General features: G+C 45.8%; 1 protein-coding gene across 15 annotated transcripts in view; it reads right to left on the bottom strand.

Moving 5' to 3' along the window:
* Nucleotides 1-23,650, bottom strand: part of ARHGEF7 (Rho guanine nucleotide exchange factor 7) — a 182,422-nt gene that overhangs the window by 16,567 nt on the left and 142,205 nt on the right. For 14 of the 15 annotated variants that reach the window (XR_007720821.1, XR_007720822.1, XM_050766591.1 and 11 more), the window contains 10 exons: nucleotides 21,108-21,230; nucleotides 15,027-15,165; nucleotides 14,161-14,220; nucleotides 13,276-13,422; nucleotides 11,277-11,363; nucleotides 8,609-8,687; nucleotides 8,278-8,417; nucleotides 5,635-5,859; nucleotides 2,759-2,852; nucleotides 581-670 (listed from right to left, as the gene is read on the bottom strand). Coding sequence is in view for 13 of the 15 variants with exons in the window: in XM_050766591.1 (XP_050622548.1) it covers nucleotides 581-670; nucleotides 2,759-2,852; nucleotides 5,635-5,859; nucleotides 8,278-8,417; nucleotides 8,609-8,687; nucleotides 11,277-11,363; nucleotides 13,276-13,422; nucleotides 14,161-14,220; nucleotides 15,027-15,165; nucleotides 21,108-21,230 (1,184 nt within the window). In the remaining 2 variants the exon portion in view is untranslated. The remainder of the gene's footprint in view (nucleotides 1-580; nucleotides 671-2,758; nucleotides 2,853-5,634; nucleotides 5,860-8,277; nucleotides 8,418-8,608; nucleotides 8,688-11,276; nucleotides 11,364-13,275; nucleotides 13,423-14,160; nucleotides 14,221-15,026; nucleotides 15,166-21,107; nucleotides 21,231-23,650) is intronic. The other variant, XM_050766594.1, reaches the window with a different exon arrangement.

Below are 23,650 nucleotides of genomic sequence, written 5' to 3'. Positions count from 1 at the left end.
ACCTTAATACAAAAAAAGTTTTTCATTTAAGACACCGTACATCAGACACAGGTAAATCCTGTGGTTCATGAAATCTACTGAATAATTAGCTGTAAATTTCCAAAAAAATTTTTAAAGCAATTATTTTTTAGAAAGGCTAAAAGAAACCTTGCTCAAAGTTTATATTTTGGATATTTCTAAGAAACTAAAAAATAATAAAATAAAAATGAAAAATTCCAGTACCACACCAATAGCTTAAATAGCTGAAATAACTGAACTAATCTTCCACTGTCTTTTAAACACATCTTCTCTTAGCAAAAGCATTATGAATTCTGGCAATAGCTTATATTTAAATATTTCCTAGTACAATTTTATCTAGAAAATCACACAGCAATTGTGCCCACAGCTCAGACCCAACTCCATGAATTTAGGGACCTGAAGCTCAGCTGCTGTCCTGCCTGCCACCCCTGACTGAAACACCGCCCCTGGGAGGTCAGGCGGATGGGCTGTGCAAGGGGCCACAACAGGTTCCTTCAGACTGTAATTTGAAACTAAACAGAATAAACCATCACAATTTCCAGGCCATTATTGTTAAACTTACTTGAATTGAGTGTTTGCCTTGTTTTGGCGCTGGTGCAGTAAGCTTCGATGACTTTCAGAATCTGAGCATCTTCTTCCAAAGCAGCTGTGCCTGTCAAGAGACGCACAACAGTTCACAATCGAACTGAAAGGCCTCTAGTGCAACTGGCAGGATGAATGCAGGCATCAACTCGACCAAAATGACAAGTAAGATAATCTGCCATTTTCTTGTCAGATGACTGTTTTCCACAAAATTTACGAAAGTTATACTCAAAAAGGTTTTCAGTTTTTTAAAAATATTTGCAACACATTTGGAAATGATTATCCTACCAACCCGTAAGAAAATTAGTATCCCCACTCTCAAATTGGAAAAAGGGCAGGAGATAGGAATATGCAAGTCACAAAACAAAAAGAGTTCTAAGAAAAAATATCTAATCTCACTGAAACAAGAAATGAAAATTAAAACATTTTCGTGTTTCCACATGCCAGCCAGACAAAAACAGAAGGCCGACAACCCTCAGTGTCGATGTGGGCATTGTGCCTGTCTGTTCCCCACATGGCAGCCCGTGGTCCTGTGAAAGCCCAGGCCTCATCCTCTTCTCTACGGAACCGGACTCTGCCTGCCTGCTGCTCAGGGCACTGTGTTACCTACCGCTCTGCAGGGGAGCTCTGGCCCACAAAGCACACTGTCCCTTGTGCACAGCCTGGGGTTCTGGCCCAGGGACTCTGCGACCAGGCCTGGAGAGCTCCTCCCCAGACACCTGCATGGCCTGCTTCCTCGGCCCCAGGAGGCTGCCCAAACGGCGCCCTGGCACCGAATCTCCCACCTTTCCTCCCTACTGGGTCTCTGCGGCACTCCACGGCCCATAAATTGTTCACGTGTTTTGTCTGTCTGTATCCTTCTACTAAAACAGGCTCTATGAGAACAGGGATCTCTTTCGGTCACACTGCATCCTTCACGCCCAGCCCATGAAGGTGCTGATAAAGCACGTGCCCAAGAATGATGATCTCAGCTGCAGCCGGCCCCACGCCCAGCTCAGTGCTGCCCCTGGATCTGCTGAAGGAAGGGGCCCACAGAACAGTTCGCTCACAGAGAAGCCCCAGCACAGCCAGTAAGCAACAGAGCAGGCGTCCAGCACCAGCTCCGCTTCAATAGCTAGACCCCAGGACCTCACCATCTCATCAGGGGCCCTGGTGGTCAGGGGCCTGGACCACCTGGGGAGGAAGACAGTCAGGATGGTGACTTATATTGCCATGGACATCAGGTGACAAGGACAAGAATATAATGAACACTCCAGCACGGTGACCTCACAGGGCTGACTGATAAGGTGGGGGTGAGGGGAGGCCAGCGGTGGTGCGGCACAGTGAGTGTGTAGGACGGCTGCTGGGCCTCCTCCTGAGGCTGGAGGAAGTGAGCAGTGAAGGCACAGGACCAACATAGGCTGAGCTCAGACATCGGGTGGGGCAGGGCAGAGCCCCGCAGGACAGATCCTGCAACTTCCCCAGAGCTGGCTCACTCTCCCTGGGTTGCACCCATCAGTCCACAGCAATCTGTTCACAGGTACCCCTTCCCAGCAGTCACCCCCAGGAAAATCACTTACTTCTGTCAAGAGCTCCACTTATTAAAAAGCTATCTACCGAGCACCTAACAGGTGCCAGGTACTTGCTGAGAGGCCACGTAGGAACCCAGAACTGGGTCGGACCCCTAGGCCTGAGGAGCAGATAGGACGGGTCCAAAGCGGAGAGAACAGCACGAGAACAGCACGGGCAGGTGCAACCGACATGAGAACACAGCAGGTCATGCTTCTAACAGATGGAGAGAGCACTTTGGGAGATGATGGCACTTCAGGAAGTGTGGGTGGAATATCTTTGGGTGGAATATCTTACAGGCAATGAGGGAGAACCAGAAAAGCAGGAGAGCCCTCCAGGTCTGGCCCCAGCTCCTGGATGAGGAAGGGCTAGGAGGCAGTGGTGCTGGAATTGGCACGGAGACTTCATCACTGACACAAGGGCACTTCTCCTGCTTGCTTGGGTAAACGTTATGTTTACTACCACTTATTCCTACCACTGCCTCAAGGGGCAGACCCTACTTTTGTTTGGAGTCTTCAGAAAGCCACCAAGCCTCCCTCCATCCCATGAATGCCATGGCCTGCGTGACCAGGAGGCCACATCCTCCTCCACACGGACCGCAGCTACTCACTTTTCCGGGACGCGAACTCCTCATCGGAAGGCTTCCGTTCAGGTTTGCGCTTGGGCAGCAGCTTTTTCATGGTCTTGGGACTCTTACTAAGATCCTAGGGAAAGAGAAAAGAAAATGTTAACATACTCTAAAGCCAATCATTTTCACTGGCGTATCAGAAAGGCTGCTGTAAAGGTATAAAACCCCAAATTATTATAGCCACTGATAAGAGCTGCTCGCTTTTTCCTATTTTGATTTTTCTTTACCAGCTTCTGAACGTTAATTTAAAAATCAATAGGGCATTCTCAGTATTGGCTAATATTTTTTCTTCACTCTGATAAAACCCCTCATGCCATTTGGGTCCTGTTAGTTCGGTGATGAGAGGTGTCCCCAGGAGGCAGGCTGGCGCTGGTGTGCACAGACATCCTGCACACTCCTGAGGGAGGAGGGGAGGAGGCAGCAGTGGCTCCCTGGGGCAGACCCACCCCCCGGTACAGCTAACTGGAAAGACGAGAGGAAACTAAGGTCATCATTAAATGACAGATAAGTAAAAAATAATCGCTTTAAGAAACTATTTGAAGTCTCAGGGAGAAGAAAAGGGAGCGAGTGCTCAGCTACCCGACTCTGAGTGCCAGGAGCACAGCCAAGCTCAGCCAGGGCTGTTCTGCAGGGGCCACACGCACACTAGCTCAGAGGCGAGTTCACAACGGAACTGCCCACCCCTTACCTCTTCAAACAGCTTCTCAAACAAGCACAGAAGACGACAGCAAAATACAAAGTGAGCAAAGCAAGTCCAACTTAGCAGGTAAGGTGTCAACTATCAAGCACGTGTTAAATACCGATACCAAAAAAAAGGCTGGTTTCTGCACCATGCCAGTGACATAAACCATCGCGAACGTTAACAGGCGAAGCCAAGACTCAGAAGATGAGATGCGCTACGGAATGAACCGGGCTGGAAACAGAGGAAACGAAGCTTGGTTTTTAAAGTTATCTTTAAAAGTCTTTTCTTGGGAGCTAAACCATGGGTACACATGGACATGACCATGGAAATGGCAGACCCTGGGGACTCCAAAAGGGGGAGGGTGATGGGCGCAAGTTTTGAAAAACTACCCATTGGGTACAATGTTTCCTATTTGGGTAATAGGTACCCTAGAAGCCCAAACCCCAGCATCACCCAATACAGCCATGTAACAAACTTTCAATCTAAAGTAACATTTAAAAAGTTAAATAAAAATCTCTCTATAAAAATTGTAAAGCTCTTAGAAATGCAGTAGCAATCTGTTCCAGAAGACACATTTATACACATGTGCTCCCTGGCTTCCCTAATTCAAAGCAAATTGAGATGGAGAGCCTTGAAGAGCCAATGCCCACCCACCATGTGCTCCGAGGGCACCTGCGGGCACAGAGGGTCATGAAGCACACAGCACACCCGACGACCAGAGCCAGGCAGAGCAGGCTGCAGAGCGGCCTCCACGAGCCGCCACGCCCTCTTCTTGTACTCTGCAGGACCATTCTCCACGCTAATGCTGTGTGGCACTCAGCAACACTGGACAGCAGCTGCTCGGCGTGAGCCCTTCTCTCCCAGTGTGGAGTGGGCAAAGCAACTGCAGCCAGATTATCAAAATCAAATTGTTTATCTTCATTTCAATGCCTCTTCCCTTGCCCTTTCTACTTCTTTTCCCAACAGTTTTATCCCCATTTTCTTCCCTAGTAATTCAGTCTCCACCAGTTCTTGCAGTAGCTCACTTTTTCTTTAGACTGTGCACACTAAAGTATACAATAAGGAACACCAACATTCTTCAAGTAACTTCCCATGACAGAAAATGAGAATTCTGACTTGCACACATGATTACCTGAAAGATATCATAAAAACAAAGACTCAGTAAGACCAAAAAATGAAAAGCATAGATCCTAATTTCTTACACAGTACTTTCCTATGGGCCTTAAAACCCTCAGGGCTGCTGGCAAGAGCGTAGAAAAAGTCTGCTCCAGTTCCCTTGGCAAATGTGGCCTTGACCAGACACAGAGGCGCGACGCCAGGCAAGAGTGCATCACCGTCCTCACGCTCACTCACACCCCACCAGCGGGCACTGCTCCTCGTATCTGCACGCAGGCCACCCATACTCTCACCGCCACTCCTCGTACCTCACCACCATGCACGCTCAACTGCTCATGAAAACAACGCTCATCTCAATTATCGGCTTCCTCAGGTGAAAATATTTCTCAGAACACATTTCTCAAGACGCTTCCTTTCCTCATCCAAGCTGGCTTAGGGGAAAGTATAAGAAAGTGTTAATACTTATATTTATTCATTAGAATCGTACTTTATTTGCACCTAGCAAATACAAAAATGCTGGATCAAAACACAGACAAGCAAAGACTGTATCATGATTTCTTATGCATCAAAGGGGGAAACTGCCTAAGTGTTTTTTCATTTGTATTGGTAAACGTTCTCTTCATTTCAAATGGCTTCTGGATGACAAAACGCAGGGCTCCTGGATAGGATCCCCGACCTAGAGGAGGGGTTGTTAGACGCAGCAGACAGCATGCAGACGCCGAGCGACGGCCTCACACACGGGGACGGAAAGTCACCTGGGCTCAGCGCCTTTCCAGCTCCTGGACCCCGGCGGCACATTCCTCCGGCAAGCACAGTAAAGGCCCCCTCTGCATGGCACAGACAGGAGGGGCCCTGCACATCTGCACATCCCCTTCCCACACAGGGTTACCACAGGCCTCTGAGCAGCAGCGGAGATAACCAAAGAACCAAGGCAGACCCCTTCTCAGTTCTCTAGCAGTTAGGGTGCATTCTGCTGCGTACAGAGGGCCCAGCCCGGCACACTCGGGGCCCAAGGCATGCTCACCGGCGTCTGGCTGTTTGAGTGGTCAAGGGACCTCACCTCCTTGTAGCAGAGGGCAGCGGACGGCCGGAGGGGAGGCGCGGGCCGCAGGCAGCTCAGGCTCCAGGGCTTGGGTGTTTTCGGAGGCTCCAGGGGTCCCCAGTTGATGGTGGTGTGCGGGGTGCCGTGGTGGGAGGGGTGGGGGAGCGTGTGGTAGGCGGGCGTCAGCGGCGCGGGCTTGCTGTCTGCGTGCTTGCTGGACGGAGTGACCGGGTGGGAGGGCAGCTGCCGAGGGCACAGAGCGGGAAGGGCAGAGAACGTGAGACTTGCATGCTCACCGTGAAAGGGCACTATCACGCACTTCCTTCCGCTCTTTAAACACTCCATGTGAAATAAACCCCAGGATTTATCATTTATCATTTCGTTCGAATCTCTGGCTCTCAGTAGTTTTTGGGGCCAAGCACCAGCTCGCGCCACCTGGGCTGAGCATGGGACCCCCCACGGTGTCTGCCCCAGACGGGAGGGGCAGCTCTAGCTGGCGCCCCAGCACTCGGACATCCACTAGCCACATTTATTAGCTACGGAGTAACATTAACAGAAAAAAAGGTACTTTATCTAGTAAAAAGATGAGAATTTCACAAAAGCACACAGGGCATGTGGCTGTAAGAAGGAAGGTGATTCCCCCCGGTCACGTATTATTCTTCACCTGGTGATGAAGTACTGGGTGAAACTAAGGCCCAATCGCCTAGTTTTGTTTTTTAAAAAAGTTTTCCTGGCACACAAGCAGGCCCGTGCCTGTCTAAAGCTGCTGCTGTGTTACAAGGGCAGAGTACAGCTGCAAGAGGCCTGAACCTGTAAAGCAGAGAATGTTTACCATCTGGCTCTTTCTAGAACACTGCCAAACCCTGGTATAAAATCAGTTATTTTCTTAGAAAACTCAACTTTAATCAAAACAAAGTTAATTGAAAATTAACTTCTTAGAGGAGGTATGTCATTAATGAATTTTATATTCCTGGGAAACCCGAAATATCCCATCACAATGACAGTTAAATGAGAAAAGTTAAGTAAGTCTCAAAATCAGCCAACAATGACTTCAAATTAGCCAACAATAGTAAGGCGCGTTTAATGGGAGAACAAGCTGTGTGGCGCTGTGAACTGGAAACCTGAGTGGGGTCGGCATTCTGAAGTACACGACCTTCAAAACAGGCTGAGAGGGAAGGCCCCACAGCAGCTAATGCCACAATTTCAAGAACAGACGCCATCAACTTTCTGCAATGATCACATTCTAGTCCCTGCATGGGGGAGGGAATCGTGTGAGATACAGGTCATGCTATGAAGCCACCGTAACGTCATCTTTTCATAGGAAATAATGTATAGATGGAGAAAATTATGTAAGACATCCCTCCTAGCAACAACGTCAGAGTTAAGTAGTGTCTGGTTTTGTTTCTCCTTTCTTGAGAAAGTCAAAGGAAGTATGCTTTATGCTAAAATTAGAATATGACTTCAGTTGGACAGAGTTAGATCACAGGAGAATACATCATCCCACAAAAGAAACTCTGTAGGAGAACGCAGAACATTTTAAACATGAGGCACAGTGCCTTCCCCGCCACCAGTGAAAGAAACACTAAGACGGAGGGTCTGGCCGCAGAGAAAAGCTGACTTGATGTAAAATTGTATGAAGTAGAGTTTCAGGCTGCTGTTGAAAATCTGAGTGAAGCAGCTCATCCACTGTTCTTTATAAACACACGTGTACACATGTCGCTGGGATAAACTGATCTCCACGAAAGAATGGAGAATTTTAAAACGGCAGAGCCATTAAAGATGAAATGCTAGCTAAAAGCCAATGAGTAGTTATCTGCACACTGCTGAGAGAAATCAGACGGACTCTGAAACTGATGAGAATATCAGAATACAGCAATCCTTCTTGATCTACAACCTTCCCATGAAGAAGAAAACATGAAAACTGAGCACACGACAGAACTGATCCTAATAACCTAGTAAGGATGTGAGGGAATCTGCAAGCTGAAAAGGCCGTGTCATCGCCACTCATTCTTTAAAAGCTCTGCCCAGTTTTTCGGTATTACTTGATAAAGATGACGACTGTTAAAACAACCCGATACCAACTTCTTGAGCAAAAAACACCAGGAGAGGTTTAAACACTGCAACCGAATTCAGTGTTCATCTATTTTGAAAAGTTGTAATTCTCTAAAAATTCAAAGAGTTGCTGAGCTTTTCTAAGTAAAAGACACCTCAATTTCTTAAAATCAACAGTGTGTCATAAATTCTATTTTAATGCCTTCAACATGAATCTGGCCCTTTTCATCATCATAATCATTTATTTTCGTTTTCTTAAATGAAGCATAATAAAGTTAAAATTCTCAGAAAAATCATCTATAGTGTAGTGTAAAACTCCCCTAAATTAGTCTTCTGAGGCCACGCTGAGCAAAAGCAGCTTCCCACCCAAGCACCTCTGAATTGTGCGTGAGGAGGCACAATTCAGGGTTGTTTCTCGAGAACACTCATTGGAAAACAATTCACTACTGCACAAAGAGGGCCAAATATTTTCAGAGAAATATCAAGCAAGTGTTTTGCATTTTTATCCCAATATTGATCAGGTTTTAAAGCACGTGATCACTTGCTGACAGCTCAGCCACGGGATGCCACGCCTGGAGTCTGGGAGGAGGAGAAGCGCCAGGTCCTTACGGTATGAGACGGCACCGAATGAGGCTTTATGGTGGGGTTTCCCACAGATGTGACCTTCGTTTGCTTCTGTAGGTGGTCCACCCATTCCTGCAGATCCTGCTGGTTGTTGCATGACACTAATATCCGCTCGATCATGCTCCCTAGAGGAGAGAAGGAAAAAATAGGCCGAGTGGAAACACAGGTAAAAAGCGCGTGCATGCACACACAGCCCCCAGAATTCCACTCAACGCTTAAACACCACCTTCTGAAATATGCAAGCAAGAATCTGCACGCGGGGACAAGCTGCCTCTCCTCCCCGAGACACGGCACTCACACAGCTTGTGCCTATCACCTGATATTTCAAATGCATTTCTATGGTTTTCACTGTCCTCAAGCTTTGTGATTGTCATTCCTGTCGTTGGAAGCTTTCCCTAAAAAAGACCCCCCCACAAAAAAAAAACAATTAGTGCTTTTCTAGAAAAAGGTACCATTATTAAAGTAATATTAAATGATTTTAGAATTGGTGGAGGAACTGTGTTTGTGAACCAAAAAGAGTTCGTTTGTAGCAGATGCATGTATAATACAAAAATCTTTATCTCAAATAATAAATCATATTAATACTGTACTGTAAGCAAGAAACTCAACTGGCGACAAGGGACAGACTGACAAGCCCAAACACACACTGCATCTGATGAGCTGCTACTAAACAGACACCAGGACAAAAAATCTCACATTATGATTTTTTAAAAACTACCACGTGTAACAGTTGTTTTAAACGATGTTTTTGCAGAAAAGCAGCATGTATTTGCCTCATAAAGAAATACAGAGGAAGCTCCAAGTTTAAAGTCAAAATAAGGGTGGGAAATTGAGGCAAGAACAAGAATTGCCTAACATTCTACTTTATAATCCACCAAACAGAAAATAAGTAGTTGTGCTAAATGCTGCACACAATGCAGAAAATGGTTGGCAAACCAATGCTCCCTGAAAATGGAAGAAATCAGTAACTGCAACAGGAAATGTCAATGGAAAAGATACCAGAAACGGGGTACAAAGTGATCATTATAAACAAATCAGAAGTGAACACAAAACAGTCTGGCGCAGCTGACAGAAACTACAGTACACGGTGGCCCACCAAGTCCTCAGGAAGAGGCAGTGGCATCTGGGTCGTGCTGCCTGGGGAGCACTCCATCAGCTGTGGAGCGAGATTCTGCATGAGCACCTCCAGTTGGAGTGCTGCTCAACGGGTGTGGGGAACGTGCCCCCACAGAGAATGGGTGGCAGTGCCACAACCTGGCAGGGGCTCAGACATCCAGCAAGTAAGGGCCAGAGAGGCTGCCTATACCCCACAGTACCCAGGACAGTCTCACTGAGCCCTCAGCCCCGGGCCATGAATGATCCAGTCCAAAACGTCAGCAGTGCCCAGGTGGAGAAATCTCATCCTAAAGCACGGCAGGTGGAAGAGGAGACTGCTGGACACTTCTGTGGCCAAGCGTATTTTAAAAATGCTACACACTGTGAACTCCTTTCCAAGATTCACAATGCATGTAAGTACTTTAACAGCTGTGAGTGCTACAGAAAATGAAACTGCACAACTGTGTTTAACCTAGCCCACCGGAACATCGGTGTACAGAGCACTGTGGCTGTGGCTGGATCGAACACTTTTTAGCATCCCCCAAAGCCAGTGTTCCAATGGTAGAAATGAAGACTGATGATACAGAGACCATGGCTCACCACTGTACTAAGAACTGAAAAACAGAATCCTGTCGTTGAGATGAGCCCCAGCAGTCTGTCAGCACGTCAAGGGTAAAGCCAGTGTGAGCCCCAGTCCCACAGGCAGAGACTCAAGCCTGCCACGAGTGGCAACCTCTTCTCCCTTAGGCTAGAGAAGGCTCCTGTCTCCAGCCACTGGAATGAGACTCTGGGGATATAAAATAGGAAGCCAGATAGTGCTGACCAGAAAGGACAGAGATTTAGGTTTATCAAGGTCATTTAACAAAGAAGTAGCTGCTAGTTTATTGGAAAACTCTAGTGGGCACCACCTTAGCCACAGATCACCTCTCTTCAGCAGTGGCCTTACAAACTACAGCCTTATTTTCCTGAGTCTTTTCCTATATATGTGATTCATCAATTCTAAAGCACCCGTTTTAGAGTAAGCGTATGACGGCAAGTCCTCTCTGGGTGGTCGACAAAGCCTCTGTGAAGGCACAGTGTCTGCTTAGGGTTCTCTAACGCCCTTGCTGGGACGACACAAAACAACACATGCTCCAATGAAACGCAACCCAGGGAACACGAAGTGGTGGCTTCTGCTGCAGTGGTTATGTGGTGACTGGCCAGTCCTCAGAAAGTTGATGGGAAGGATATGAGCCTCTATTACTTCACAGAAAAAAAAGAACGAAACCTGCCAAGTGCATCTACTAGACAGCAAAAATACCAGCTCCTTCACATACCACCACTATAAACCACTGTCATAACAGAGAAGGCCCTGCTCACCCTTGCACCTCCTTCTCAAATCCGCTGTCACATTTTCTCCAAGAAAAGCAGGGAAACAAAAATTAAAAAGGTTCAACGATCACACACTGCTACTTACATACGTACATCACTTTCTATTTGCTGATGCATTTGGGCAGTGCTGTGCCACTGACACAAGACCTTAGTCTACACTACCCCACTAACCCACAAGCCCTAGCTGAACCCATTTCACAGAACAAAACTATAGCAAGGAGCAGCAAGGTATTTTGCATGAAATGACAGAAGGCAATGACAGAGGCTGACTTGTGCCACAGTCATCTGTGTCCTTATGAAGTTGCTCTACATTTACACTTCTTTCCTTTTTTAAAATGAACATAGGATATGCTTGCATAGTCACAGCGAAACATAAACAGGAGCCGTACATCCATATCTGAACATACTTACACACACAGCACATACACAGATACATGTAATATTTAACACAAAATTCAAAGCCAGCTTGAAATTATCCTCAGATCCACAATAAAATATAAATTTAGATGGTGTTTTACCTGATAGATAAAGCCACTCATCCTAGGACTGGCAGACAACATCAGCAAAACATTTGGGAAGAGTAGAAGATATCTTTCATTCTTTTCCTAATACAAAAAAAGAAACCCAAAACATTTCTTAAACAACATCTACTTACAAATGTGAGCACAAATACTTATTTATACTAGACCCTATGAAACATCACATGGTATTTCTCATTTAGGTATTTCTGTCAAGTTTTATCAGGTAAATTAAATGGAAACAATTATGATAAATTCTGTATTAAGTCTTAATATATGATTAAGAGAGAGCTTTGACATATAGGTAAAGAGAAGGATTTCTAAATTCTTCAAAAAACAAAAGGTAAGAAACTAAACTGAATGATTAAAAGATCCTGCAGTCACAATTAGCCTGTGTAACATCTTGAAAATATATCTGGTTAAGGAGTTCAGCTCTGTGATTATTTTCAGGTAAGCTAAAATTTTCTTTTTCTGGTTCAGAGAAAAAGGAGAGAACCTATACATTTTAGTGGGGTGAACAGGTGAAGTCTTTAAGCTAAAGGAAGGATAGGATAAAATGTTAAAATCAATTTCAGTCTACTACTAATTCCTGGCACTTCCCAAACCTCCCAAATGTCAAATCAGTGTTGTTCTCATCCACCCCATAAACATCACCTGGTTTACATCAGACTTAAAAGTATTACTTATGTATTAAAAATCACTTGCTTCGGTAAGATAAAAGCCAAAGAGACGATAAGTGAAAGAAAAAAGTTCCTAAGAATCCAAAAAGTGACCAAAAAATGCCAGACAGTCCTTTTCACATGTTGACACTTAAACTACGGCCCCCAAAAGTGTAATCGGTCCTAGGAATTAGTTTCCCCACGTATATTCCTCAGAACATTAGGCTTACGCAAAGCACCTTGAAAAGAGTCTTCCATACTTTAAAGAAGCCACTGAGAACGACTTGCTACAGCCCCCTCTTGAAGACTCACAACATACTTTGGGAACATTGAGAGCCAAGTCTCTGAGGAGCTCTGTCATAAAGAATCTTTTCCACTAATCATGTTCAGTCGTGATCAGAACCACTCTGAAGCCTTCTGAAGTAACACCCACCAGCATTGTGTAGATCTAATATTATAAAGAACACACTTTGGGAAATGTTTACACATTTAATTTTAATTTTAAAAATTAAAGTTTAAAAGAGCATGATTCAAAAAGAAACTGCTTCTGAAAAGATGTGAGGTTTTTACAATCACTGTTTCTTACGGTACCCAAACTACAGGACTATGTAGAAGGGGTGTTATTTTATAGGTGGAAAGGAAAACACACTGTGAAAGTTTCAAGTTTTAGTTTTCTTTTTCTCCTTAGAGTCTCGTGTTCAAAAATGAGTCATTTAGCATGTTTTGATCATGTTATTTTTGCAGAGGTAGAATAAAATTCAAAAAGAGGTGCCTGTTTAGTGACCCACTGAATGTATGTCAATGTGAATCATGAAACAAACTGCTCGATTTTCACTGTGTGGGTGGGTATGTCCCAAAAATCTGAGTTGATCTCTCACTTAAACCAAACCCGTAAGAAAACTGTGACTCCTGTAAGCATATGTCAGCTAGCATACTTTCACAGGAAAGTATAATGACCTGAAAGCACTGAGAGCGGCAGGTCCCTGTGACAGCAAGCCTTGGTACAAAGTTGCTGGCCAGATAAGCGCATACAGCTCCGTGCAGATGTGTGCATGGGACTCCTGGCAAGTCTTTCCGCATGCTATCCTTCAGTTCACGTGGGTTTCAGGCCAGACTGACTTCAGCTGGAACAAACTGGTCAACAAGTCCACACTCAGCTCTAAGCCTCTCTAACAGACCATAAGCCTCTCTCCTGTGTCAAGAATAAAAAGTAGCTCACAAATTATAAGATAGAGCTTCTATTAGACATTTTTCATTGCCTGAGATGCCTTTAACATCTTCTGTTACGAGCTCCTAAGAGTGGGACAGAAACCCTGATGCATACATGTGGGCAGCAGTACCTCGCTTCCAGCACACTGGATCAGGACCTGGGACATGTAAGTGACGTTGCCCAGAGTTTTAATGTCATCGCCCTCCCAGTTCCGGATGGATTCCGTCAGGATCTGCAGCTCAAGTTCTTTTCTTTTCCGGACTTCTTGACATTGGGCCTGAGAGACACAGAACAACACTGTTAACAGACAGAAACTTCCAAAATCTTAAGTTCTGGCCACATTGCTTTGTATCGTCCTTAAGACAATTATTGCTTTATATCTTACTTCTTCAGACAGATAATCTGTTGAATGATTTGCTTAATTATACGGAATTGAAAGTATTTGCTTGAAAGTATGAAATCAAGTCAAAAGAAGCAACGCACACAACTGCTCTGGAATACTAAGTATTATCTTAGAAAAATATAGCAGATTTTGCCACTTGTACGAAAAAGAAAGGTGGACAGAACAAAACTGTATTTTCATTCTGGTTTTGTTAGTGTTTGCCAATATAGAAGACTGAAGAGAAGAAACAAAGCATAACTTGTGCTATAAAATAAGGCATATATTTCGAAAATGCAGTTGGTAAGACAACACAACAGCAGAGAAAATGGAACCACCATTGTTCTGTTTTGCAATAAATCATTAAAGACAACACGAATGAAGGGTAAAAAAATGTTTGAAATAATTTTAAAGTAGATCTAACATCAATTATACTGCGATTTTAAAAATTTTAAGTAATTATTCTATCAGAGTCCGCTAAAAGGAGTTTACCAGCCATAGAATGCCGACTCTGTTTTTCTTTCATGTCAGCACAAGTCATTTTTTAATCATTTGACTTTTTCAGTTGATAATTCTTTTACATTCATTTGTCACAATGATGCCTGGGGGGAAAAAACAATATGCTTAATCACTTACTGAAAGGTTTTTGAAGGCAGCCATAGATTTTTGAATATCTTGTCTATCTGTATGATAATCCTTTGAGTAAAAGAAACATACAATTAGCTTTCATAAGGAAAAGCTTTTCTTAAAAAGGTACTTTCTACAGACCAGCTTGAAACTTTTCTAATACTTTTCAACCCTTAATATTCCCTTTTTCCCTCAGCATTAAAGTGTCAGTCTTTCAGAAAATCATGAAGCCATCAGACTTGGGGGAAACATACGTTGAAAGAGAACAGTCACGAGCAGCAGGGGTGGGGAAGCCAACACTTGCTTCATCAATAAAGTCTTATTGGAACACTGCCGCGGCTCACATGCAGTATCTAGAACGGCAGAGCCGTGGAGCTGTGAAGAAGACCCTACAGTCTGCCCCCTTACAGAAAAGGTTTGCCAACTCAAGCCAAGAGAGTCACTTTAACCCAAATTTCTGCTAGGATGCAACCTGTTATTCAAAATTAAAAGAGCATAATCATTCATTAAATGATTAGTACAGTATTACCCTATAACTTATGCACACATTGTTTGTAGCTGATGATCCAGATAAGACATCTCAACATTATCTGAAAATCAGTTCTCATGTTTCAGCTTTTGGAAACTTTTCAACCAGCAGCAGTGGGTAAAAGAGAGATAAGTGGTAAATGTTTTTTAATAGAGCTGGAGTAAGGAGAAAAACATAATATTTAACAAAATCATTTTGACAATCCACTAAGTAAAAACTCTTTGTAAACTCTGTTGGTTCTGGCTTCTAAAATAAATCATGAATACTACTTTCTTTCACAGTTAAAGTCTGACCATGCCACTAACCCTTGGTAAGGACTCCGAGTAAGAGAATGAAAGTGCAGTACCTCCATGTGTCTCTCGAGCTCTTTGAGCAGCGTAGGGTATTTATCCAGGCGCATGAAGGGTTTGCTCAGGCCCGTGGTCAGCACGAGAATTCCAGGGCTGCTGGCACCTTTGGTCTCCATGAACTCCCCCAACTCCTCACTGGGCAGCAAGTGGCAAGGGAGACACTTGTGGTTAGCAATGAGAGGCAATGGTGGCTCTCTGATCTCCACGAGCAACAGCCAGAATTTATGAAACATGAGTGTTGCTTTTAACATCTGGAAGGCTCCAGCTTTGATCCCAAATCTGCGCTGCTTATCTGGAAATGCCAAAGGGGATTCCCACCCCTGAGGGGTCCCATTCCTGCTCTCATATGAGCAAGAGTAACTACACACAGCACAGGATGTGTGGGTCTCCATGAGATCCTACTGATGCCGAGGCCCTCTGGCACATCAGTGCCATGCAGACACGTCCAATGGAAATGTGCACGCTCAGAGCCAGAATGGAGTCCAGTAATCTCAGAGTCTCAAGGTGGTAAGAACAAGGACTCAGCTGCTCCGGTAAAGAGCTAGAGCACGCCAATGGCGGTCATTCCCAGAAGTGAGTTCGTCCAGCAAGCAGGCCCCACCTAGGTGCTGCCAGCACTCAGCCTGGGAGTAAACAATGGCTCTTGGGGTGAGGAGTGGGAGAAGCAGCAAGAGAAGAGAGCAAACGTTGATTTACGCTTCAGAACTTCAAAAGCTTTGTTACACTCAATCCTCACAACACGTAAGGACGGAAGGGTCCCTGCGTGTGGACAAAGAAACTGAGTGCATATCCCAAAATTAAGGAGTTAGAAAATTTTAGATCTTCCTGTATTCCTCTTTCACCATTCCCTTCACGGTGCCTCGCCTGGCTTTCCCTACAGTGGGTCCTCACGTGCGTCACCTTTGTCCTCAGTTCCCACAGCTGTGGCAGAGGACACGGGCAGGATTCTGAGGGGTCCAGCTCTTCACCCACACGTCTGTTAAGGCTGACAGTCACCTGACCGCGACACCCCTTCACTGGCGATCTCTGAGGTCTCTGCCAGGCCCTGGGTCTGCTGTCCCTCATACTGCATGTGCCATCAGTCCACACATCTGACAGTGTGCAGCCCACAGAAAGGAGGGGAGGCAGCACCAGTGCTGGCAGCCAATGCCAGGTCCAGGAGACCAGGGTGACTTCTCAGTCACCACATCCCATCCAGGAGACCCAGGTGACCCCACCCCCCGTCACCACGCCCCATCCTGGAAGACAGGGGTCTCTAGTCAGCAGAGCTGGGTTCAAATGATACCCATGGCACACTCATCCTAGGAACAAATTTTCCTAGTCTAGAGGTTTTCCCTTAAAAGGAAAAGATACTTTTATATCCTCATTATGTAAACGATGTCCTAAAATAAATATGAAAATCCTAACAGCAAAACTGAGAAACAAGCCAATTTCCGGTTCTGGTCTCACAGGAGCCTCCCAATGCACCACCACAGCCAAGCCGGCCACTGCCAGAGGTCTAGGGGACCCCAGATCCATCAAGGGCTCCCTGGGAACAGACAGACAGTGTTTAGGTTAACCCAGAGGAAATAGTCCACCAACAGTGAATATTAACAGTTTCAGAGAGTTCAACCTAAACATAGCTTCCCATAAGGAGGACTGAGAGCCAGGGTGGTGCCAGCCCTTCCCGCTTCTTACCCTCCTTATTCCATGTGGATCCCCCGCCAAGGCAGCTAGTGAGAATGTCCCCCAGTGAAACCAATTCAAACACCATCCTGAAAACCAAACAGTCACTAGGAAACCAGCCTTCCCCTTCCTCAGCACATACGACCCTCCGAGAAGGCCACTCACGTCTACATGCTTTCTACAAAACCAGGGTGGTCTCATTAACCAAGGCCAGGGTGCGGTCCTACGCTGTGTAAAAACAGTAACAATGCCGGTGCAGCACCTCTGTCTGTCCTTGCCAACAAGAAATACCTTCAATGAACAAATACATATACACACTTAAACAGGTATTATCAACACTAAAGCAAATTATAAAAAAGGGTAATGTTGCATAGATCCACTTATAAAAAAATAAGACAAGAAACATTTGATCAACTCCATATATAAGTCTTCATAATTATTTCTGTAAGGCTGCCCATCATGTTGATGCTGTTTTAAAAATTAGCACAGAAACGGTCAGAGTACGTCTGAGTGTGGGTATGTGGTGTGTGTCTTTTGTGAGACAGCGCGCACACGCACGAGAGCACGTGCACTTTTGTGGGCAACAGACAACTCAACATCTGTTGTCTATAACTTTGTGCTTTCCAAAAATCATTTCCTTGAGACAATCCCAGGCTGGAGGTTACTGAAATAAAGTGCAGTGCCATCTTCAGGGGCCTGCTGTGGGTAACACCTGCACAGCAAGGTGTGCTGCTCGCTGTGAGGCTGCACTGATGTGAGCCCGGGAGCACACTGCACGTATTCCTATCATTTCTAAACATGGACACGTCCTCTGCCTTCTTTCCTCACTATTCCCCTTACCCGGGGAGATGGGTGGGGAACTGAGGAAGGTCCAGGACAGACTCCCCTCCACTGCAGCCACTACAGCCACTGTCCCCTGCCCCCTTCTCAGCTGGGGCAACAGTGAGCACTCTGTGGACAGCAGGACCACAAGGACAGAGGAGCCACGGGACCACTCACCATGCTGGGCACCAGGGTAGGTACTCACAGACATCAATGCCCCAAACATCACTCTAGGCGGGGCAGACCTACAATTCTGCAAGTGATACAGAGGACAGCCTGCATGAAGGCCACTGCCCAAGCCATCACTGCCGGCAGAACGGCTGATGCTCTGCACCCAAGGCGGACCCCCACTGTGTGGATGGCACGGCCAGCCCCTCTGACCACGGGCAGTCTGTTCTGCACACACATGTCCCTCCTCTCTGCCCAGTTTACTCAGAAGTGCCCCCTTTTCCACTACTCACTCTATCCATTCCTAAAGCATGAATAGAGTGACATGAGGGCTTCAGACAGGAGCAATTTATATTTTACCAACAATTCTCTAGGTGTTGGAGAATTTATCAGGTGGTCCCATGAAAATCAAATTTTACGATACTAAAAATATATTTCAACCCCTTAAAATGTAATCCACATAAGGACCTTTTCCACCAAAATAAGAATCAAGGAAAAATCCATTCAGGTCATTATTTGTATTTCAGGGTTACCTGTGAAATTTCCTAACTATGGTACAGCAGAGAAAAATTAACAAAACTAAACAGTTACCCTTATCACCACTCCCTCAAAAAAAGCCCTGAAGCCAAAAAAGTGAAATGTGTGCAAGTAAAACTCCTTTTAATATCCACAAGACACTCTGACAATGCCAGAACAAATACAGTTAAAAAGGAAATGAAATTTTATAAATATTTGTGGATCATCATTTTAGTTTCAGTTTGAGGTTAAAAAAAAAAAAAAAAAGTAGTGCCACAATAAGACGAAACAGCTAGTTACAGCTACTCTGACCAAAGATGGCTCTTTCAGCTTCACTTCTGCTGATGCCAGCAGCCTCGGACACAGGGGGTCTCTTCAGTCCTCACTGACACAGGCTGTGGGCTGACGGCAGCCACAACACACACGCAAGCACAGAGCCAAGCGCAGGAGAACAAACTGCTGGGGAAAAAATCGTTTTTACAGACTAAATTACGGCACTCATAGTTCATTCAAAATAGCTGGCCATGGACAAGTGCTGCCTCTATCCCTGGACACTGTGGAAGGTCAGAGCTGCTAAAACGCTCAGAGTTGGCATTCTGCACTTGCAGGGCTCACACTTACAACTTAAATCCAAGTAACACAAGGACGGTGAAGATGCAAATAAGACTTTAAACTTCAACCCACCACACCTGAACCAATCCTTAAAAATTATACCACGGCATGAGCAGATTAGTCTACCCACAGGCGTGGCAGCTTAAAGACCGTCACACACATGGAAAAGCCGGCAAGAGGAACAGGAAAGAATCCAAGCACAAAGGCAGGAAGTAGGAAGGAGCCTTGGCACAGGGAAGCCCGACCCCAATTCACTGCCGTGCTCTTTGGCGTAGGGAGGAATGTGTGGCCAACAGAGGCGGAACTCTCATGGCGCAGGGACCTCAGGAGGGCACACAAGCTTCAGGTTCCACCGTGGCGGCACCTGCTGGCTCGGGGGACCTTCCTCTCGCTGCAGCTCTGACTCCCAGCACTAAAGCAACAGTGACTTGCTCCCGGGGCTGCTGTCCAGAGTGGGCCTCAGCCTGCCCCTCCACTCTCTGGGCAGCCCTGGGAAGGAGGCACAAAGACCCTCCTGACTCAAAAACCCACCTGTATTCTTTCTTCTGGTTACTTCAGGAAAATGCTACACGTTCATTAAGACCTGACAAACACACTAATTAAGGTAATAACAGAGAAGAGCATAAACGCAGCACACGTCCACAAGCACTGCTCTTGAATGGCTTTGCATTTTAGGAAACTAACAGTCCCAGTGACTTTCAATGTCATTTTTAGGACAGGCCCTCAGAAAGATGAACTTTCTGTTCATCTTCCTCATCACTCCATCAGTAATTCTTGAAGAACTTCCAGAGATACAAATTTAACACTTGCATCGTGCTTTCTGGAAACCTCATTCAATGTATAAGTTCCCAGGCGTAGGGGGCATAGTGCGTAACTGGAAACATGCTGGACGCTTGGAGGTGCCGCGGACACAGCCCACACTCCCAAACGGGACGTGCAAAGGGAGGTTTCTTTGGGTTTTCCTTCTCTGCGACTGCTGTGAGTTCTAACTTCCTTTCCTTTCACTGCATTGTTCAAGGCTGCTGTTTCCTTTCTGGGCTGCAGATGCTTTAGTAACAAATAGGAAGTTCAAACAAATCTTAATCTTTTTATATTTGAGCACACCCAGGAAACAGTAACTATCCAGGGTCTTCAAAAAAAAAAAAAAAAAAAAAAAAAACAATAGAAGACAACAAAATATTCACAGAGCATCTGGCATGTTCACCCTGAGCTGACCTGCTGACAGTTTTAGCCGAATGCGTATAACATCCCTGTGAATGAGTTCCTTCTGGAAAGGAAGCTGAAGCCCAGAGAAGGAGGAAATCTGCCCAAGGCTGCAGAGCCTGAAGGGAGCAGCCAGAGCCGAGTCCACTGTGCTGCCATGTCTGAGCTGTCCTAGGACACCCCCGCAGTGCCACACCTGAGCCCCAAATGTGCTTCTAAAGAGGCAACCAACACCTGTTCACTGAAGAGGCTTTAAGTTGAAATGTTCGGTTAGGCTGAAGTTAAATATTTAAGTTAGAAAGAAAATGGCATTTATCTTCATGCTACTAAAACAATACTTTTTCCATTTATGGTTTTGAAAATATGTGAATTCCTGTTTTCAAAAGAAATTATGAAATGTTTTGTAAAACACTGATACAAATCTTTGGTCTCTTTTAGAAGCAGAAAGTGAGCCTCTGAGCTCTCTAAGCCCTGGTGTGGTCTCCTCCAAGCCAATCCTCAAACAAATCAATCCTTAACACTAACAACCGAGATCCTCCTCAATAACTGAAACAGCTGAGAAACATCTTCCTCCAATTCGCAGGAAGCAGACACTGTCTTGCCTCACAAAATAAGCAAAACATTTGTGCATTCTCTGTTGCACTTGTTTTTAGTTTCAGGTTGAAAAGCTAATGGTCTCCAACGTAAAGTTTTGTGTATAAAACCTAATATTAATCTGAAATGGGATACTTTTTCTTACAGCTGATGTAACTTGGGTTCATGTACTTCCAGTTTTAAGAACGGAGAGAAACATGATTCCAGGACCCTTGACTAAGCTTGTGGCTACACCCCAGAACGCTTACCGACCCCTTCAACCTATTAACCAAAGGGCTTCAGGCTGTAGGGAAGACATCAAAAAAGATTGTCTTTTTACAGAAATACCATCATTTCAAAGACTTCTCACCAGTACTTCTCAAGCACTAATTTTGAGGGGTAATTAAAATTCATATCCTTTAATAACCAAGGGACTATTGGCATCATCCTATTTCATGCACTATTTGAAGGACAGAGCCATCCGCCCTCCCCGCTGCCCAGGTGCCCGGCGAGCGAACCTGTGTTCCGTGAGGACGTTCACTGCAGAAGGGTGATTGGCACAATACGTGAGGTACAGGGTTTTCATCTGCGGCATCAGGTTTAAAAAGCAGCCTCCGACTCTCTGCTGAGCTTCGGGCAACCTGGAGAAACGCAACACAGAGGGAAAGTCATCAGTTTTACAGACGGGAAAGTCATCAGTTTTACAGACGGGACAGCCGCGAACCGACACACACATAATACTCTGAGGAAGGAAAACCTTCCTTTGCACCTGTCTGTGAAAACAAGAGGCCCCGATCCCAGCACACACCAGAGAGAAGCAGCGCCGAGAAAGCAGCTCTGCTGCCAGGTCCTCTCCGGCAGTGTTCAGACTGCCAGGACCGTGCACGGCATCTCGACCAACCCTCAGGCCCAAGCTCGTTGGGCAGCAAGAAAAACAGATGTCACACAGCCTTCAGCTTTGCATAAAGGAGAATTATTGAATGTAGTTATTCAGTCTGTGAGGTTTTCTACCAAAGCAGTAGAATCAAGACTAACAAAAAAATACAAAAACCGCCTTTCCCTTCAGGTTAGAGACTGGAAAGCGAGCCCACCTATCAGGTGCCTCTCCTCCCCAGATCCACAGCATCCTGACAGCTAATAGGCTTTTCCAAGAAGCATAAACTCACAAGAACAAAAAGAATGAGGAAGAGACGACCAGAACCAGCACTGGAAGCTGCATGAGGGGTCAGCACAAGCTTTGGGCATCAGGGCCCCCGGTGGTGCCGCCTCAGTGGGGCGTGTGCCTAACGGGGTACGCGCTCACCTCTCTGGGCCTCAGAGTTTCTGGAGGACACCAGCAACAACCCGGAGCAGGGGCACGTGTGCTGAAAACAGGAGACCCACGTGAACTCCTACCACCTTCCCTGCACCCCAGGCTGTCTTTGCTCCCCAGATACCCACAATATTACCAGAAGGATTACATCCTCCTACCCAGGGAATGGGAGCCACAGAAAAAGTGACCAAAAACATGAACACCAGAGATTCCTCCAGAAAACACGAGTCAGCCAGTCCCAACTCTCGGACAGCACTTCCAAAGCGTTTTCAGTGTACCAACCTTAATTATAAAAAGGCATGAAAGGACGACAAATACATTTGCCTAAAAAGCGGGGGAATAAAGGAGCAAAGGGGAAAAAGGAAGTATTATAGTCATTCCACATCGGAATAAAAGTTGCTGATACAGAAAACCAAATATATAAGCATAAGTCAATCAAAGAAATCATCACACGACTAAACAGAAAGGGTGCAAGGGACAAGATCGAAGGTGTCCACAAGCATTGGCACGAGGTCAAAAGAAAACCGAGGCCCCAGACAACAGCAGAGTCATTCAGAAGCCCAGAAACAAGGATGCAAAGAGCTCTGAGTGAGAAACACCTGTTCACACCAAGAATGCGGAAAAGCATGGGCCTCCTCAGCACCAGAGCCCAGAAACACTGAAGCACCCCTTGAAACGGGGGCGGAAATCGCTTCCTCTAACTGTCTCCGTCTGAGTCAACCGTGAGCGCTCACATGGATTAACTGCCTGGCATGCACTCGCTCCTCAGGAAGCTCCCAGAGCAGGTACTTGACCAAAATGACTGAGGAATGCCAAAAAAAAAAAAAAAAAAAGGGAAAGACGTCAGCATCCAACACAAAGGTGGACGGAGCCCGGGACTAGGGTCCTGGCCTACAACTCATAGGGACACTGCTTCTGCTCTGCGGTCCCTCTGATGAGCACACAGCCTCAGTCCACCCCAGCTGGGAAAAGAACACGGTGGACTGGGTCATTTACCCACAACAGAAATGCACTGCCCGCAGCTCTGGAGGCTGAAAGCCTAAGACCAAGGCACCCGCAGGTGGTCCCTTATTGCATCCTCACGGGGGGAAGGGGCAAAACAGCTCCCTCACAGCTGTTACAAGTGTGCTGATCCTATTCACGAGGGCTCCATCCTCATGACCTAACCACCTCCAAGGCCCACCTTTTAATACCATCCAATTGGTGATCATCTGTAATAACAGATGATCTGGGGAAACACATTCAGACCACAGCACGCTCTGGCTCCCAACTGTCTGCTGGCCTTTCAACCCTGCAGGCAGCACCTCAGGCCCAGCTGGTTCCACCTCTCCTCCAGTCTCTGGGTGTCTCCGCCTTCATGCGCACTGCTTTCCGCTCTGCGGCTGCTAAGTAGTGGCTGGAGAAAGTCAGAGTCAGGAGAATCAGCGAGTCACAAGTATTAGGAAAAATCTCATGTTCAAAACACAGAGCACTCAAAATTCATGCTGACTTGGTCTTCTCCCTGTTTTTCAACAATTTTTTATTCATTCCTTAATAACTGTTAACCAGTGCTCAAAAAGACTGTTCTGTTCTCATCAATTTAAGAAAATTTACTGAGCTCTTATCAGTACGTCCTACAATAATAGCTGTGGAGACAGAAAAGCACAGGAAGTAATGCTGTGACAGAGGTTCCAAATCCCACCACCCACCATTTTCTCTCCTCAGACTCTCAAGCATTCCCAGCACAGCAGGTTGTCTCTTTTTTTTTTT

This window comes from Macaca thibetana, chromosome 17 (genome assembly GCF_024542745.1).
Source record: "Macaca thibetana thibetana isolate TM-01 chromosome 17, ASM2454274v1, whole genome shotgun sequence".
Taxonomy (NCBI): domain Eukaryota; kingdom Metazoa; phylum Chordata; class Mammalia; order Primates; family Cercopithecidae; genus Macaca; species Macaca thibetana.
Note: the sequence above shows the minus strand (reverse complement) of the source record. Positions and strands in the feature narration are given on the sequence as shown.